Below are 19,473 nucleotides of genomic sequence, written 5' to 3'. Positions count from 1 at the left end.
CTCAGTACAACGACATGCATTTGAGCATGAAATCTTAAAAGTGCAGTGTAAAAATGCACAAAATGACTTCTTTCAATTAATGTTGGTCTGCTGTTCTTGCACTGGAAACAAAATAAAAGACAGTAAGTGGTTATTTTTTATTTGCTTCAAACCTTTTGTATTCCTATTTATACTGTTAAACATGCATTTGAGCATGAAATATGTTAAGTTACTGCACTGTAAACCGATGAAAAATTGTGGCCCCCTTTAAGTTGCCCATCCCCGATCTATATTATCACTATTTGGCCATTATCAAAGCCTCTCCACTATATGTTATCGGTGGGTCTGACCCCCTCCTCTCTCCTTACATCCCTGCATCCCTCCCTTCCTCTCTCCCTCCCGGCAGTGCATCCCCATCCCCCACACACGGTGGCCGTCTCCTCGGGTGAAAGCTGTCTTCTCTGCGCCACTGGTCCGACACAACGCTGCTGTAGCAGAGCCAGTCCGCACCGACCTGAGGCACCGCAAACTCACAGGAGACATCACGTCCGCACACAGGGAAGCTTTTTTATTCGACCGAGAGGCTTTGGTAAGTCTCCTCCGATGTTGTATTATGGAGGGCAGGAATGTCCATGTGTCGACTTACTAGTTGTTCGTTTTTTTCTGTCTTTTTTTTTCCTCCTCCGTATCCTTTCAATTGTCCTCCGTGGTGGCTACAGTGGGAGAACTAGCGGGCTAAGCTAACCGAGCTAGCTTAAACAGCGGAATCCAACGGCTACTAGTTAACGGTTTGTCGTTAGTGGTTTGCCGTTAGTGGTTTGCGTCCAGGCGGTAAAAGCAGCTGCTGTTGTCCCGGTGCTGTCCGCTCTGACCTACTGTGAGTGGTTTTCAATTTTCGTTTGCTAATCTTTACTCAGCTAGCTCGCTAATTAGCAATTTCAGCAGCGTGTGCCGAGGGATGCAGGGATGCTACAACGGCTACGGGTTAGCAGTTGTCTTTTTCAGGCTAGCAGACAAGCTAAGCTAACGCTAGTGTTATGTGACCCGCATAGATTCCTGCATGGGGGTTCTTCGGAATGGTTGAATAGCAATGCTAACGGTAGCTAATCTGGTGATAATTGGCAAGATGGCATCTCGGAGTTGTTATCTAGAAATCGGTGGATTTTCAAAATGGTGTCTTAAGCTTGTTTGAGTGTGACCATTTTTGTCCAACCATGGCAGTTTTGGCGATGCTTGCTATCTGAGGAATGCAGTGTACTGCCAGTACATGCCATACTCTGATGGATATAACTACATATTAAATAAATACAAACGCCTGCATGCTAGGCTGTATCCTCCAGGCAACAGCCACCATTATTGCAAAACAATCGAATTTTTGAGTGGAACTAATTTCTTTGTAACGGAGTTTGTGCTGCATATGTTGTGTGTTTGAAAATAGCATCAAAATGAAGCGTAGCGGCTATTCTGCATGTGCAGATATTTGCTCATTGAATTTAAAGGGTTCACCTTCCCCAAGTATACGCACACGTATTCTTAGGTTCATAATAAACCTGCTGTCCCTCTTGGTTGGTTTTAAGTTTGGGCTACTGAAGACGTCATATCACGGATACTAAATACAGATTTATTTTGGCAAGAACTAACTGATTATTTTTCTCAATTGATACATTTGTTGGCTGGTTTTTGATTGAACAGTTATTGTTAAGACTAAAGAATGTAAGAAAATTGTGAACAATGCCGATTTTAGAGATCGTTTGCTTTGTTTGACCAACTCTCCCAAACAAAAACTAAATGTTTTACACTGAAATCAGTCAGAGAAAAGCAGCCTGTAAATAGAGTATTAGGCATTGTGCTTGGTAAACAACTTGAACAATTATTTCATGATCAGGATTCTTGCTGATTATTCATCAGTCAGTGTTAGCAGAGATGCAACAGTCTAACAGGGTATTACTGCACTCACTGACGACACAGAATACAAAAACTAAATGGAGCCTCGCATAGTTCAAAAGAGACCGGATTACACAAAATGCCAAAGGCATATTTTTCTTCTTCTCTCTTATGACCGCTCTTATCAGTGAAATGAATCCTCTTCACGATCATCTCTTTTTTGGGGGGGGATTACCTGCTTTAGTCATTGACTACTAATCCCATTTAATTCAAGAAGCCTTATCTGTCTAAAGGGATTTCTGAGATACTACTGTTCTTGGCCCTCGCCACAGCAACACAGTTTAGATGAGCTGTGTACAGTTCAAACAGTATCCCGCAGAGAAGTAGCACACTGCTCCATGTACGACAGTGATGTGATTTATCTTAAATTCTTAATTTAGGTTCTGCTTCATGAGGCTGAACTACATTAGTTTTATTGATTCTACCCAACGAAAAAACACAAATCATAAATGCTGTGCACAATCTTTTTAAGACTCCAGTGAAATCAAGAAGCATCTTGTAGAATTGCATCCCCCCCGATCAAGGCATATCAAATGAAAGGACATCCTTGAGATATCCACTTACAACTTACAGTATATTGGTGGCATTTTAAGTTGATCTGTATTTTTGCAGAGGATAAAAACTAGAGCTTAATGGGCTAAATATGAGGTGAAGTATTTGCTGGTTAAATTTCATCTTCAGTCTAAGGTGACCCCTGTCTGCCATGTTAGAGGAAAAGGGGGTGGGTTTTGGCATGCGTTGAGCACAGTCTCATGTGTATGAATGGTGGGCTGTACAATGCAGGCGTAAAACTGTCAGACTATAGAAGAAAGCTGGAGTCACTTAATGTCATGAGAGTCAGTGGTTCTATAACAGACTGTTGTCTTTCTAGCACTTCAGTCCCATCTGGTTTGAACCACTTAATGAGTTGCTCATCAGAGATCCGTCAACAAGATACTTACAGACGGTGGTTTGCAGATTTACCCTCCTCTGGTGTCCAGCCCACAGTCCCTTGACTGGATGACCAACACTTTTTAGTAGAGAATAGCAAATACAAACAATTGCTTGGTTGGACTAGAGGTCTAGAAGTCAGTGGTGTTTGACAACAAAGTTGCTATATTTGAAATGTCATCATGGAAATCATTAATTATCAGAGTTCATTATAAAACTGGGGCTCTCGTGGCAGATTTGATCCATTTTCTATATCTAATGAAATTTATTGTTTTTTTTTATTAATTGCTGAGCCTATAAATTATACATTTCCCTTAGCCAATCCCAAACCTAAATATATTAATTTGACAATAATTTAATTCAAGGAATAGTAGTAAAGGCTCACATTTGAGAAAATGGAGGCAATAACTATACCATGCATTAAAATTGACCTAAACAATTAATGGATAATCAAAGTAGTTGGCAGTTAATTGTTTGTTGATTGGCTAATTGATTAATTGAAAAACCATTGCAGCTCTAATGAAACTCTCTAATGGCAGTCTGCAGCATAATTTGTTTAATACAAATGATAGCACTTGTGAAATAGTAGTCTGGTCTGTAGCGTAGACAAAAGGTTTGGTTATACTATAGCATTATTTTAGATGTTATGTCTAGAATAAGAATTGTAGGTGGATTACACATTGAGTTTGAATGACATGAGCTTATTGTTTAATGAGATTAATCCTTTAATGTGTGTGTGTGTGTACACAGTGGCGGGTGAGAGATGTCACATGGAATAAAGGACTAGGATAAAAGGTTGAACTGATCCCAAGGGACAAAGTTGTAGTACATTCACCTGCCAGTCATATTGGTGGGAGTCTGCAACTGTGTACATACACACAGTACACACATGCATACACATGAGTCTGTGCTGTAGGCTGTTGTTTCATTAGTGATACCTACAGTCTTGATCAGTGATATTTATTCATGCTGTAGTCCAATAGCAGAGTTCAAAACAAACATGATTTAAAAAAAAAAAGAATCATGATTTAATCATCTGGATAAAAATGTTTAGTGAAAGCCCAGTAAACAAAGACAGATACATTTTTCTGGCTTTCAGTCAAGTTTACAATGTTTATAAAACATTTGAAGCAGTGGTCTTATAGGGGACATGTATGCTTATTTTCAGGTTCATATTTTTAGTTTTTATTTATTTTAATGTGTGCCAAAAATGAAAAGGTTCTCAGTATTGTCAATGCTGCAACACCTCTTTTTGTCTGAAACAGTCCATTTTAGTGCCTGTCTCTTTCAGGCCCCCTCTCAAAAAAAAGCCCGGCATTCAGAGCAGACTGAAACCTGGGGCCAGCTGCATAAAACTGTGTAGAATCACCACTGACATAATGCACGGCTGTGGCTTTTGTAGCATCCATCCCACTTATTCATATGATTCTGCAGCTATCATCACGGTAAATCTCAATCATCATTATTATTATTATTAGTGGCTGAAGGATGATCAATGATTCATATTGTGCTCAAGTTGAAACTGACCTTACAAAGGGATTACATGTAAATAAAAGGAGTGATAAAATTCATTACTCATAAATAATTAAAAATGATTAAGTGCGCCTTTGACATTTTACAGAACAGTGTGACTGCAAAATAAGTAAAATGTTAAAAAAAAACCTGAAATTTTACCCATTGTTCATTTTAATGGGACAGCTTAAAATGTGAAATGATAAGGAGGAGATTCAATATAAAATGTATGTACACCTGGTTTGAAGAATGCTCAAGGTGTGCACATTCTTCCTTTTATAAATCCCAATTCATGTGTGGAAAAAGGCATACACATCTGGCCTCTGGTGCACTAGTTTTGGGACTTGGACTATGTTCAATGTGGATATTGGATATTGTCAACACCATATGAATGACAGAAAATCACTAAAAGCATAATGAGTCCCCTTTTAATTTGCACCATGACATCTGTCAGGACGTGTCTTGTATTAAATGTTGCTACTCCAAAATTACACAATAGTTTTCTTGTGTTCAGCATAGATTTTGAACATACTTAATGTTTGACTCTCTACATCCAGAACCCTGCTGTATCTAACCATCCAATTAAGAGCTAGCTGACACTGAATGGGTTTTTTGGAGAGTTTGCTCTATATATTCAGAAAGAATTAAATATCTAAGTGACTGGCTCTGATCAGCAGCTCTTAAAAGACCCAGCTGCTTAATAATGGTGATTATGTGCAAAGAGACAGTAAAATATTACTGGTTGCTATGTTAACTACATCATGGAGTTTTCTTTTCACCTGTGTTTGTCTAGTCCCACCTCCACCGCAGGCAATAATGTCTGTCTGCTGTTAATCTTTCCTGGAGGTATTGATTGTTTATCATGGGTTTAACTGCCAAGTCCTAGCTTATAAAGCTGTTTTTGTCCCTTGTGTTTGTGTGCATGTGTGTTTTCCCCTGTACATTCTATGATCAGATTATTTAGAATATGAATCCAGGGATGCTTGCATTTGAAATGGGGGTTCACTTTTTTTAATCACTTGCTATTAGTGCCTGGTAATTATAGGAGCTAAATTAAAGTAGATTATTTTCAAAACAAAAGTTTAATTAAGTGTTAATTTGTTGTCCCAGGCTTTCTGCAAGTTTATGGCCTCTTGTATAGTAAAAATCAATCCACATTGTCTAATTTGTAGAAAAGTAAGAAGTAGCGATAAAAATGTTTTAAGGGTTTTTAAAATTCACAATCAAACTCAGGGCCAGCAGCTCATTATTTGTTCTCTCATCTTAATTGGATTGCTGTGGCATTTGCAAGTAATCAATAATATTTGATGCACTAGGTTCATTATTTTTTTCTAAAGCACCTTTGACTTTTATGCATTCAGTAAGTGTGGCCTGGAGTCAAAAAACACAGAAATGTACTACAAAAGGCCAAAGATGCACCAAATTTTTTTATAAGTGATCACACAGTGTTGAGGATGCACGTATGCCTTGTACAGGCATACTTAGGTCAGCCTTTTCTTTAGAATTAGTGACTAATTCACTTGCAGCTAAATTTTGGGAAAGAATGAGTCTTGTTGGGCGTTCTAGTTTCTGCAACAGAAATGCACTACAGTATGTTGTGTGAAAAAATCCGATTGATAATATTGTATATGTAGTTAACTAGTTCAGAAAGGTAGAATTTTTAACTTGCAGAAATAATGATTTATATAATTTTCACATGAAATATGAATGCCATGCATTTGAGTGCCCTAAAAGTTCACTCAGTTGGCATAAATCCACTATCATCCATCTAAAGTTTTTGCTCAATTTTTCTGGCTCCTCTGGAGTAGTGAAATTCACTTTGGCTCATGGAAACACATCTATAGATAAATCCACAATTATCTGGTGTATAAATGAGCGTTACTGCTTCACTCGGCGAGTAGCATGGCCATAGACTTCCAGGCTAGTTTCCAGTATCGTTCCGGCCTACTATCGATGTTATAATTCCCTAGTTGCTGTGAGAACTCATTAAAAGCCAAATGACTTGATGCTCCCTTTCACAGAACGTTACAAATAATCTTCTAATTAACACTTTGAATGAGGACTCTTTGTTGGGGACAAGTTTTTCACCATCCTACTTGTTCCTTTTAACGTCAGTGAGGATGAACTTAACACCAAAAAATGAATTTTAGATTTCTTTCTGCTGCTTGAAATCACACATTTTAATGAAAACTGCACCATAGCAAAAAATACAAATATTGACCTCGATGTCAACACCACAGAAAACTCTCAATGCTATTTAATAGACTGTAGCTCTTTCTTAACTTGTGTTAGTTATCAAGGCCCACAGAAGGGGTAAAAAGAAATCTCCAAAAAGGGATAATGTTAAAGGGTATTTATTTCATGGTAACATTTCCATTTTCTGTGGGCCAGCACAATATTGTCACATAATCGAGGGATGCAGACCCATGAGGTGTGTGACTGATGAGATGATTTTGTAAAGGAGAATAGAGGAGGAGGAGGAGGAGGAGGAGACCGGCACGGAGAAAAGGGGAGATGCTGTCCCAAAGTGTATAGTGCTGTCCTAGATCTAAAATAGCCCAGGGCTGTTTGGAGCGCGTTGCTGCAGGGCAGGTCTGATTGTGTTGAAGGCAGGGGGCATTTCTGATTCCATCATTCTGCCTTTGAGCTGTGTGGTTAGATAGATTTGGTCTTGGACTTGATTATGGATGTCATTTGTGATTGTGATAGCAGGTGCTATTAGTTGGTTGGTCCCTTGGGCCTGTGATTTGTTAGATATCATGCCGTAGTAAGACTTGCTGCTGTATTAAAGGCCCTGAAAACCTACATGAGCACAATTTTTTCTATGAATATTTAGCGTCAAAGCGAAATACATTTGAAATCATGTTTTCAGGAGCTTTGATGCAGCTTTGTTGTTGATGGTCAATGGTCACTGGTTCAGTATGTTTGCAACTAGCAATTATTTCCATTATCAATAATCAGGCTTACTCTGATAGTCAGTGTTACACGGTCATGCACCGGTTACATTACTTGCTCACTGCCCCCACTGTCGTTTTGCTTTTTAAATGTTTATATTGACATAAAACTCATTTAGTTCATTTGTAAAATTCAAACATGTTATCAACAGCTACGCCACGTTCTGGCTGGGCTTTGTTAGTCCTCCAGAAAGAACCGCCTACTTTAAGTATAGAAATAAATGAGTCATTGTTTAGGTAGGTACTTTGAATATTAATTGTTCCGTAAGAGCAGAATAACTATTGACGCACCACATTACACTCAGCAGTTTATCGTCTTATGGTTTTTATTTCTCTGTTTCCTTTTCATATGACCCAAGTGAAACGTTGCCTTCTTGAGGATTAAAAAAAAAAGCTTTTCAGCTATTCTCTCCTGGGCTGAAGTGTGATGACGCCCACTGGTTTTGATTTGTTGCTTTAAAGAGTAGATGCCTGGTGAGGTATTATGTGGGAGGATAGAGTCGGTGTGGGGGTTGTGTTGTATTGTACATGTTCTCTAGGAATGGTAGCTCTTTGTGTGTGTGTCTGTGTGTGTGAGTGAGAGGTTTATTCTTTCACAATCCTCCTCCCTCATTATTACCTCTTCTGGTCCCCCTAGGCTGCAGGAATCTCCCTTTATGGAGCCGAACCAGCGTTATTGTTTTGCAACACGCACATTTTCATATTAACATACACAAATTAAATATGTGGGCATAATCCTTGAAGATCTGAAACAAGGCAAGACCTGACTATCACACTACTGAGCTCACACAAAACATTTAAAGATATACACACCCAGCCCCAGCTCTGTTAGCATGCAGGCTAGCAAGCTGTGTTTTTGTATCTAGGCCTCGAGGCTATAGCTTGTGAGTTCAGTCCAAATGAAGTCCCACTAATAGAGTTTAAGCGTAACAAAGTCCTGATAAATATCTCAGGTTAAGCCAGGGAGCTTTAAAGTCTTCTTAATAATGTCAGAGTACATGTGTTTATTTGCGACACAGTGCAAGCTTCCAATGACTGACACTTTGTCTATATTGGCAGGCAACAACAAAAAACGACTAACTAACCAAAAGCAACTATTTTTTTTATTGAATTGCTTCTGACATTCACTGAACAAATGCTATTCCCGCCTTCTCAAAACTGAGGATTTGATTCTCTTGTTTTCATCATTTTTTATAGTAATTATAGTGTCTTTGCATTTTAGACTGTTGATGAGATAAACTTAGGAATTGTGAATTATAATAGGCATTTATTACAATTTCCTAGTATTTTATTGAAAGCCAATATCCTCCCAGCGAAGTGTTCTTGCGGCAGGAAGAAGTGAAGCAAATATCACAAATCGGAAACAATTCTACACAGCCGGCATATTTGGAGAATCTAGTTCTCCAAATAGCATAATACTAATATAAGTGTAGTCTGTATGTGCAGCATTCAAATGTAGAATTTGTCCCTGTAATGAATGAAGCTACAGCCCTATCAGACAATAATTATTTTTATTCCTTATGTTGTAGTGAGATTGTATGGCCATTTATTCCTTTGCAAGTGAGGAGAATCTAGAATGAAATGTGTAATTGAATATTTGGAAAGTGCAAGAGCGATAAGTCCTAAACGAGTCCAATCAGAATGGCAAACAACATCCACTAGACAGCACACACCATCTTTTGGCTGTTGTGTAGCGGTGTCAGTTTTCAGTGCAAATCCAATTTTCTGATAAATGTTTTTCATCATCACAGTGTCAGACACAGACGGGTAGCTGAAAAAAAAATGTGGTGAGATCCAATTTCATGTTGAGGATGGTAGGTTGTTACAGAGCCAAACGTGTTTTAACGTGGTCGCTGGTTTGATTGTCATAAGCTACTGAAAGGTGTAGAAGCTGTCAGCAGATGAGTGAAAACACTTTGTGTCACATGTACAGTTTCATCATCTGCAGCCTTTTGACTGATGGAGTTATGTGACACTGCAGCTAGACCTGCTGTCTTTAAAGTCCCATGTGTTTGTATCAAGGAGAGGAGAGAAGTGAGAAATCCATTTTTACAAAAAGTCATTAAAAAATATAAATTGAGATTCAGACCAACTGTTGGCTCTCAGTGGCTTCTGCCAACAAACGTTAAATGTTTAATGCACCTACATACCATATAATATCTGTAAAAATGTATTTCCTGCATTTCTGTGATCTTAAACATATCCTTGCAAGACATTGTTTATCTTCTCAGTGTTAAATACTTTGTCTGATAACCTTGATGGTTGTTAATTTTAAGTAATTGATCAAATAAAGAAAACACTTCATTTCCTGATGCGTCGGAAATAATTTGAAAACATTAATTTTGGCTCCAGAAACTTGTGATTGCCATTATTAATTTCTTACTTGAACTTTAACTGATCAGTTGATCAACAGGAAAGTTATTTTAAAGTATTTTTTCTTGGAGAAAAAAAAGCCAAACAATTTGCTGGTTTTCTTTCTCCTAAATAATTGTTAATTTATAATAACTATTGATGAGTTTGAAATGTTGTTTGGACAAAACACATTTGAGAAGTTCAAAGAAATGTATAATTAGCAGTTATGAGAATAATCGTTAGTTAAAGCTGTAGATAAATCAATCTGCGCAAAATTTTGGTACTTGAGCAAGTTGGATAAATAATGAGAAAAAATATATATGCTTACATGTCTTTACGCTTACACTTCACAGATGATGCTCACTGCAATATAATGTAGTACAATATGATGGTGAGCCAAAAGTGGCCGTACACTTCCTTCGACACACACACACACACACACATATTCTGACACAGCACACTATGCTCCGGTGATGGCCTGACTGGCTGTTTGGGAGGAGAGAGAGGTAGAGAGCGGTTATATTTTGTGTAGAATATTCTAATTAAATAACAAAATGTCCTAAACATAGAATAACAATGTGGAAGTTTACGTTTGAAGTATTTTTTTTCAACTAAAATTACATTACAGAGAGAGTATTGAAAAAGGGTACTGTTGGGTTCTGATACGGAATTCCAGCTACTTATATCACTATCGATTCAAATGTGAATATTAGTCAACCCTAGAGATGACTGAATGAATCAGTATTTGCATCCGTAAAGGGAGATGGCATCTGTTATTGTCTGACTCCGTATAGATGATATCTAAGCACATTTCTTAAAAATGTTCCTTTTACAGGAAAGAGTGGAGCACAACAAAATCATTAAGACTTCATTGTGAACACAAAACCCAAACCCTTGGCTCAGAGTTTACAGTAGCTGTTTGCTAGTGTCTCTATAAGCAAGCATGGATGTAATATTAATATTGTCAAAATGACACCATATTGTTGGTTGTCTAAGTTATTTTTTCTTGATGAAGTGTGGCTTAAGTGCAGAAAATGCTTCAAACCATTCACTCACCTCTGCCCATTTTCACTGAACTACATATAAATGGAAAATGGTCTTCTTCACTCAGATAGTTGTCTGGAACAGAAGGTCTTCTGGCTTTTTTATTTTTATTTTTTCAGGAATAAAGAGTCTGAAGCGCCTCATCATCCCCACCCCCTGAAAACAAAGGGAGTTGTGTTCAGAAACTCCTACTCTTCACAAGTGTTTCTGCCGTCCTCTACTCCTCACACACACCTTCATTAGACGCATTGTGGTCCTGCTATTGTTCTCATTCACTCATCGTCACCTTTGCCTACACATACACACTCTGTTTCTCAGGCTGAAGCAGATAAACGCATGTCTTTTCTGTCTTCATGCACAGCTGTAATTGGGTATGTGTTGCATTTGCAGCACTAGACCTCAGGGTTAGCTTAGCCACCTGTCCATGTGTTAACGCCCATTGTTCACTTACTCTACACATTCAAATGCACATTGCAACTTGGCTCACGTGAAAAAACCCCAGACTATGGTGATATTCTGCTCTTACATGCTTTGCCATAACTTTGATGATTTTGTCCTATAATTGTTTAAGATGATGAGAGTCTGCAGTTCCATTTGTTTTTTAATAAAATAAAACAAAAGTATGTGACTAACTAGTGCTCATGTTAAATTAATTATGAAATCAATCAAAAAGCCATGCTCACGTCCTTGGCTTTAATGATGGCCTTTAATAATTGGGCTGTTGATCAACTACTTTAGTCCAGACTGAAGTATTTTATTACCTTAAATACTTAACTATTACCATTTGGTTGCCATGTGATATTATACAGTCATGGAAAATATTACCAGACCATTGTTTTCTTCAATATCTTGTTCATTTTAATGCCTGGTACAACTAAAGGTACATTTGTTTGGAAAAATATAATAACAACAAAAATGGCATACAAATTTAAGTTATGATTATAATACTGATTTTCCATGGTTTTCTTGATAATAACCAAAATCATTATCAAGAAAACCATGGAAAATGTGTAGATATCAACTCTTCAACTCTTGTGAGCTATTTTTGTTGTTATCGTTATATATGTCCAAACAAATTTACCTTTAGTTGTACCAGGCATTAAAATGATCAATAAAGTGATGAAAACAAGGGTGGTCTAATTATTTTTTTTCCATGACTGTATATAACATTTGTAAGTTTTTTATTTTATTGGTACAGACATCCATGTCCCCACCAGGATGAACTGCACTAAACTTAACTTTTCATCTAGCACCATCATCTGTCCCAGTTTTGCTTTGTCACTTGTCCATTTGTTGTTTGTGCATGCTAAATACTAAGATGATGAACACAGTTGGTATAGTTTTGTCATTGCATTATGCTCCTTGTGTAGGTCATTTCAGATCAACTTCAATTGACTTCCATGTTGAATTTTAAAACTTGCATTGTGAACCTTGCAGACATTTTTGGGGGAAATCAAGGGTTGTATTTTTAAGATAATCCAGTTAAACTGTTTTTTTATGTTGCAGTTGTAATAATCTTCGCGTTTTGCTATAATCTTGCTATAATCAGGTGTTTGCATGTAGAGAAGCTGATTAAGTGAGGTGGAGAAATCTAATGATAGATTAAATGCAGAAGAACGGCAGAAAGGAATCAAAGGTGGGAGGCAGTGTTGCCCCAGAGGAAGGATTTAAATCATAGGAGATACAGTAGATTAATGAGGAATGTACTATGCGATGTGTGCAGCAATAGGTTAATGAATTCCCCTGGCACATTGATTTGTTATGAGATATGAATTTGGGTAATAAACCAGAGCTGACATATCACCACTTTTGTTGTTTTTATACACCCACAAACACACAGGTTTGGGCTTTTAATCATTTTTTGGGGCATATACGTTTTTAAGGAATTCATGGAAAGATCGACTCAAAAGCAATGGCACCCACGTGTTTGTGCTCGCATTCAGTTGCAGAGAGTCTCTGGGCGTTTTGACGTCAGTGTTCCTGGATGGAGCGCTGAGATGCTTCCTTGCCAAGTGTCACTTGGTGCCGTTTGGCATCACCGCGGTGCAGCGTATGCCCAGGAATTATGACACTGAAGCTATAATCACCTGAAGGATTTGTTAACTGGCCATGACCCCAAGCCTGGGATGGATTGGTCTGATTTGAGTTTGTCTATTGGTAATATTCAATTCACAGGAAGCAGAATTGGACACATGATGGTGAATGGGTGATGTGCTGTGTGCAGAGAGCTTGCCACAACACATTTCACGCAGTCTTATACATAACACTTGACAGAGCTACACTGAAAACCAGACAGAACCGGCCTGATCGCTGCCGTCACATAGCGGCTCCCATCTCTTTCAGCAGCGGAAGTGCAAATCAACACAAGACTCACATAAAACTCAAAGAACACACAGCTCACACACACACCTTTCCTCTCTTTATTTATTCCTCAGCTGTTCCGCTCTGTGTTTGTGCAATGCTTTTGTGGTTCTGGCTCATGCTCACTGGATCATGCTTACTCATGGCTCGGTGCAAGACACGACCTATTTTGTACTATGTTTTGTTCTCCGTCACTTGCCCGCTCACTGGGTGTGTTGTGCTTCTTTTCATTTGGCTGGCTTAATGTTTGCTTTGCTACTTGTATTGGATGTTTTGTACAGCACATCACATATATACGCACCCATGCTCATTCCTCACTTTCTACTAGTCAAACACGCATTATTTAGGCTTTACATACACAGAAATTAATTAAATATCTCAAGGCTGTAGCCTGCACTACCTGTTTTGTAGGCCTATACACAAGGGACAGTCCTTTTCACACGATATTTGCATACATTTTTTTTTATCCATACAGTGTTTTGTATTTAGCACAGATGTTTTTGTAAGTGTCAAAAGACACACAGTCACTCACTCAAACGCACCGTCTTAATCACTGTCTCCCCTGCTGCGGTCACTAACCATTTGCTGTTGCACTGGTGCTTGCTTTTTTTGCTCTTTTTTTTTTTCCTTTCTTTATTTTTTTTTTCCTTCTCCTGTGTTCGTTGTAATCATGACCTCTCGCTGTTTTAATTTCAGATTTGCATATCCACTTCCACTCCTTCCTCATTTGCATACAGCAAGAATGGCGAGCGGGCATCCCACAGACAAATTCAGTTTCATGTATCAACCAGACACGCACAAGAGGTACGGGGCACGCATGCACACACACTCACTCACACACACACACATGTACACAATTTCCCATGCCCATATTCTCCAGGACCAGGTAAGTGGAAAGTTGGAGCTCTCAATGAGGTCTTTTCGTCCACAGTGGGAGACGGTGAGATGACTTACGGGAGAGGCAATATAAATGGCTCTGTTATTGGTCACCTTCACCCCAGTCATTTCCAGCAGTCCAATCAATCCTGTAGTGGAAACCAGGCTGGTAGAGCTCGCTCTGCCTTGCTTGTTGTGGTACTGAAAATAAAGCAGCTGTGCAACATTTGGCTAGCTGTATTTAATGCCACACAGGAAACTAAAACCATTATTTTCAGTGGATCCATGCGTACTTGTGTTTGTGTGTCAGTATTTGTGCCTTATTTATTCCCAGAAGTCTGTTTTTTAATACATACTTACGTTGAGCCTACTTGAGGGTGAGGATTCACAGGGTTTGATTTTTTTTTTTTTTTTTTTTTTGCATGCTGGCAAAATCCTTCAGCTGGATGTCGCCTTAAGAATCTGAGTTTGGGATTTTTGTGCGTGATGAGTGTGTGTGTATGCTTGGAAATAGTAACAATTTTCTTTCCAATTTACACGGCTTATGTCTCTCTCCTCCATTTCTCTTCTATCTTCTCTTATCCCCCTGCCCTCCCCACCACACTGGCTTTTTTCTCTCATTCTCAGTAAGAACAGGTTAGCTTCAGCTATGAATCCAGTCTACAGCCCCGTTCAGCCTGGCACCCCATATGGAAACCCTAAGAACATGGCCTTTGCAGGTAAGACTAACATTCACATGTGTCATCCTCTGCACCAACATGTTTTTAGGATGGCTGTGACAAACAAGTGTTGAGTCAGTGATTGAGTGCCTCAAATAGAGCGAATGGCGTCTTGTTGCTCCCAAAAGCTGTTTAGTTACAAAAGCTTCCTTTTTTGGGTATGGTTACCTAACTTCACCTTTTTTGTTTCATGCATCCCATAACTAACTACCATACACGCTACAACAAAAAACTACCAGAGGAAAGGATAAGTAATGCTGCACAATCAGACTATAGAGCAGCACCATGATGCTGCTAATAAAATAGTGATACATGCATATTATTCTCATGCACTTTTACACCCAGAAGTTACTCAGACTGCTCAGATTTCTTTTGCATGTTTTTCCAGTTTTATATAATGTCTCTAAAGTGCAATTTCATGTTACGCCCAACAAACACCATTTGGCTGCTGCATCAGAATAAAGTTTATAGAAACGCGGTCTAATCGGAAGAGTTCAAAAAATAAACATTTAAAACAAAACAAAACATTTAATTCCATAGAATTGTATCTACATGCAATTTTGTAGTATACAGCTATGTCACATACAATGGAAAAGTCTCACAGACTTTCTAGCATTTTTGGTAAAAGAGGGGGTTGATGCAGGATGGAAGGTGTTAGGTAAGGGTGAAAGGAGGTGGGAGATGATAGTCACAAAGTGTTGACTGAAGTTGGTGATGTCAATAATCTCCCAATGAAAAAGCAGAGTCGATGCTCTGTGCAGAGCAGCGGTTTGAGTTTGGGCCATGACCTTAAGATTTAGTTGTTCACATCATGAGGCTTTTTATTTTTATACAAGCACAAGCTTTCAGTGCAGAAGGTCGAGAACATTGTGTTTCCTTTTAAATCAACTGTCTTGGAGGGGTCAGACATTAGAAATGTAGCTCTTTCAGTTTTTTGTTTTAAATAATTTCCTTCTACCCAAAATCAAAGAGTAAAGTAATTTCTCTTACCATTTCAGAGACACTATATATAGTGTATACTGTATATACTCTGCGTTAGGGCTGGGTGATATGGACCAAAAGTCATATCCTGATATATTTGGGCTGAATAAGGATATATGATATATATCCCGATATTTTTATCGCAAAATGAGAGCAAATGTTTAGTCAAAGCCAAACATGACATATCAAAAGTAGTTCTATTGAAAAATACTGTATAACAGGAGAACTTTTTCTTTTTAAAAACAAAGCTCCATAAAGTGCACATTTAAGTAAAAATAAAAAATATCTATGAAACAAATATATTTATGAGAAAAGAATAACAAACATTACAAAAAAACTAAATATGACAAACCCTAGTAAGGGCAGCATTTATATATAAAGCAGCTTGCCTGGAGCAAGGATCACAGCGCAAATATTAACCCAGCACACATAGAGTCCGGCGGCTAATGGTGCGTTCAAGGTCTACATGAATGTCAGAATTTTCGACGTTGTTCCGAGCTCCAAGTTCTGACTTTCAGTGTTAAGATAAAACACCATAAGGCGTTACGGTAAGAACGTGTTAGACCCGCCTTCAAAATAAAAGCAAACACATGTAGCTTTCAAAATAAGAGCACATGAACGTGTTAGCAGAGTCCACCACAGAATTTACAAGAAGACTGTCAAAATAAGATGCCTTTAATAAAACATAGAAGAACCCTTATTTTCTTATACAATAATTCTCTAAAATATGCAATGATTGAGATGGAATAGTGGCATAAGAATGTGCGAGAGGCACCAAATTTAGGCTTTTATGGCAAAAATGTTCTCAGGGGGGTATGCCCCTGGATCCCCAGATTTATTTATTCAAGTAGCTGTTGCACTACTGTTTTTTATACTGTGTCATTTAAAAATAAATGGCTTGAATCTGCTGTATTTATTCATGTTTAATAAAGGGTTTAACCTGAGGCACGCCTTACCACAATGATAATCATATCACAGTCATGCAGGTGTAGTATATATTTTTTTTATAACATACTGGTATCGGATCGGTACTCGTTATTGGCCGAGTACCACAGCACAAGTATCGGAATCGGTATCGGGAGGGAAAAAACGGTACCGGGACATCTCCACATATAACATTTGAAATTGTATCGATATATTTTTTATATCGATATATTGCACAGCCCTACTCTGCGTTAAAACCTTATTTGGAAAAATGGCAAAGCAAATACTATGTTTTTGACCAAATACCTAATTTAATATTTCAACAGTATTGTAGGGTTGATTATAGTTGCTTTCAGAAAATATCAAACAACATTTTAGACAAATAATCAACCATGTGTACTTAATGACAAAGTGGCAAATAACAGAACAGCTAAAACAATGCGGCAAGTTCAGAAAATCACAACCAGGAAAAAACAACACTTACATACAGCCATATTACAATATCCAAAATCTCAGACGCCACCTAATTTTATATCACAGTATCGTCATAATATCGATGTGTTACTTAGCGTTAAAGTATGTTACGTATGTAGGTGTGATGATGCGCTGCCTGCAATGCAATGATAGGGGAAACACTGATATACTGATGAGAAATTAAAGGAGAAATAAGAACAATGATTCGAAAAAGCTCCTACTTAAAGCCAGCTTGCAATCAGTGGAGGGAGTGGATCATTATAAGCATTAGCTGTTTTGCACAGAACAAAATTTTACAAGATATATAAAAGCCCAATTATGTTTAAGATTATTTTAACAACGCATAATAAAGATGTTGAGAAAAGCAAAAATCAGCAGAGCAGCTCCGCATTTTGACATCCAAGTCAGCTGGTTAGATTTGTTACAGTATACCGTAATTAGTTACAAAAAGGAAAAGATGAAAGAAACTTTAACCTGATTCAGAAGCATGGGGTTGGGATAATTTGGCTCCTCCATGAGGTCATTTCAGTTCCCTTCTCTCCAGATTTGTGAATCTTATTCTGCCCTCTGGGTTTTTATATTTCTCAAAACACAGTGCAGAGTTTGAACTGCAGGTCAAAGGTGCCTGTATTCACCACGTTGCACACATAATTTAAGAAGTCCATTTGATGCATTAAAATGAGGAAGCTAGTATAGTTTACAGCTCTGTGCTCTCACTCCTGTTTAGTTACATTTGCATGTGAACTAGAAGACACAACGTGACAGTCTGAGGAGCAGCATGTTTTTCAGGGATTATTTCCTGGCTGAGACTTATTTTTTTTCTCCACATGAGCGTCAGTTAAGCAGCCCATCTCTGGTGTCCATTGATGCGAAAAAACACTCAGCGCAGACTCATTTAAATGATAAAACCTTCCATGAAAGTTGATTTTCCTATATTTAAATCTGACTGATAGTAGATGACCTCTGAATATAAGAAAATAAGCACTGATGTATCTTAACTGCACACTCACTGTGACCAACAGACATCACCAGGAATAATGTAATATCACTCAGTCAGTTTCATCAAGTAAATCACCAGGCTTTTAATAACTTCTTTAAGTTTGTCTCAATTTTCCAGTGGTGGAAGAAGTATTTAAATCCCTTACTTAAGTAAAAGTACAAATACTACACTGCATAATCATTCCACTACAGTAAAAATCCTGCATTCAAAACTTACTTAGTAAAAGTACAAAAGTATCAGCATCAAAATGTACTTAAAGTATCAAAAGTAAAAGTACTCGTTATGCATAATGGACCCACTCAGATCTTTTTTATACATTCCAAATATATTATTGGATTATTATTATTATAGATATTGATTATGTTAGCAGCATTTTACTATTGTCAAGGTCAGGCTCCTTATTACTACTTAACATACTTTCGTGTGGTTCTATTTATAACAATGCAAAAGTAAATGTACTTAGTTACATTCCATGGCTGCAATTTTCAGTAGCATTTTTGTAGTATTAGGTTGCTTATTTAACTGGGTCTTGTAGTAATAGACTCTCTGGGCCAGTTCAGAGATGTTAAATGTTACTCAGGTCAATTTATAAATAAAGTTAAGACATTTCTGTCTGTCAGTGTTCATATTAGTCCCTCCCTCTAGTTCTTAAGTACCAAACTTAAACACCTTGTTAACCATAATTGTTCAGTGTGTTTTATAGGGGTTGTAATAACATCTCTCGTGTGTATGTATCGTTTAATGCAAGGCTTTGAATCGGTATATTTAATGACTTGAACATGTCACCAGACATTTTGTTCAAAATCTTTAGAACCATGCCGTGCTACAGCTGTTGAGCCGAGATGATGATTTTTTTCCAATTGAGAAACCGCTCTAAATGAGCCTGATCTCACGTTAAAGACTCAGCTGTCTCATTCCCAACTCTAAAATATTATGTCCTCACGATCAAATCATCCACTATGTTGTGTAATATATTAGTAAGTATATTATTAAGTAGGTGATTGATTTTTGTCATTAAAACAATTAAAATAAGTAGTATAAAAATGCTCATCCTATTTTCTCAGAACATTAGTCATTTTTTATCCAGCAACCAGTCTGAAATGCTGAAGACATTCAATTTCCAATTAGATCAAAAGCAACAAAAGCTCAAATTAAAGAATTTTAGTCATAAGCCACTGTTAATATTAGCAATTTTTACGTTTTTTTTGGACAAATCGTTTAATAACTAATAAGGCTATTATGGTGTTCAGCACTAAATTAAAACATAATATGCACTCCTATTGGATAATATCCACAATAACACATTTAATTGAATTTTCTGTAAATTGTAAACCTCTAATAGTAAACACCTTCAGTGTGTTGGCAGTTACACAATTTAGTTGTCTAAATTGAACATGTACTCAATTTTTTCTAAAATTTCACT

General features: G+C 37.6%; 1 protein-coding gene across 3 annotated transcripts in view; it reads left to right on the top strand.

Moving 5' to 3' along the window:
- Positions 1-390: 390 nt before the first annotated feature.
- fam168a (family with sequence similarity 168 member A) overlaps positions 391-19,473 on the top strand; it is a 34,196-nt gene continuing 15,113 nt past the window's right edge. Inside the window, exons 1-3 of one of the 3 annotated variants that reach the window (XM_059330503.1) lie at positions 400-568; positions 13,773-13,880; positions 14,580-14,671. In XM_059330503.1, coding sequence (XP_059186486.1) covers positions 13,819-13,880; positions 14,580-14,671 — 154 coding nt within the window. In that variant the 5' untranslated portion in view covers positions 400-568; positions 13,773-13,818. The other 2 variants (XM_059330504.1, XM_059330505.1) reach the window with 2 other exon arrangements.

This window comes from Centropristis striata, chromosome 4 (genome assembly GCF_030273125.1).
Source record: "Centropristis striata isolate RG_2023a ecotype Rhode Island chromosome 4, C.striata_1.0, whole genome shotgun sequence".
Lineage (NCBI taxonomy): Eukaryota > Metazoa > Chordata > Actinopteri > Perciformes > Serranidae > Centropristis > Centropristis striata.
The sequence above is the reverse complement of the archived record's forward strand: the minus strand, read 5'-3'. Positions and strand labels throughout refer to the sequence as shown.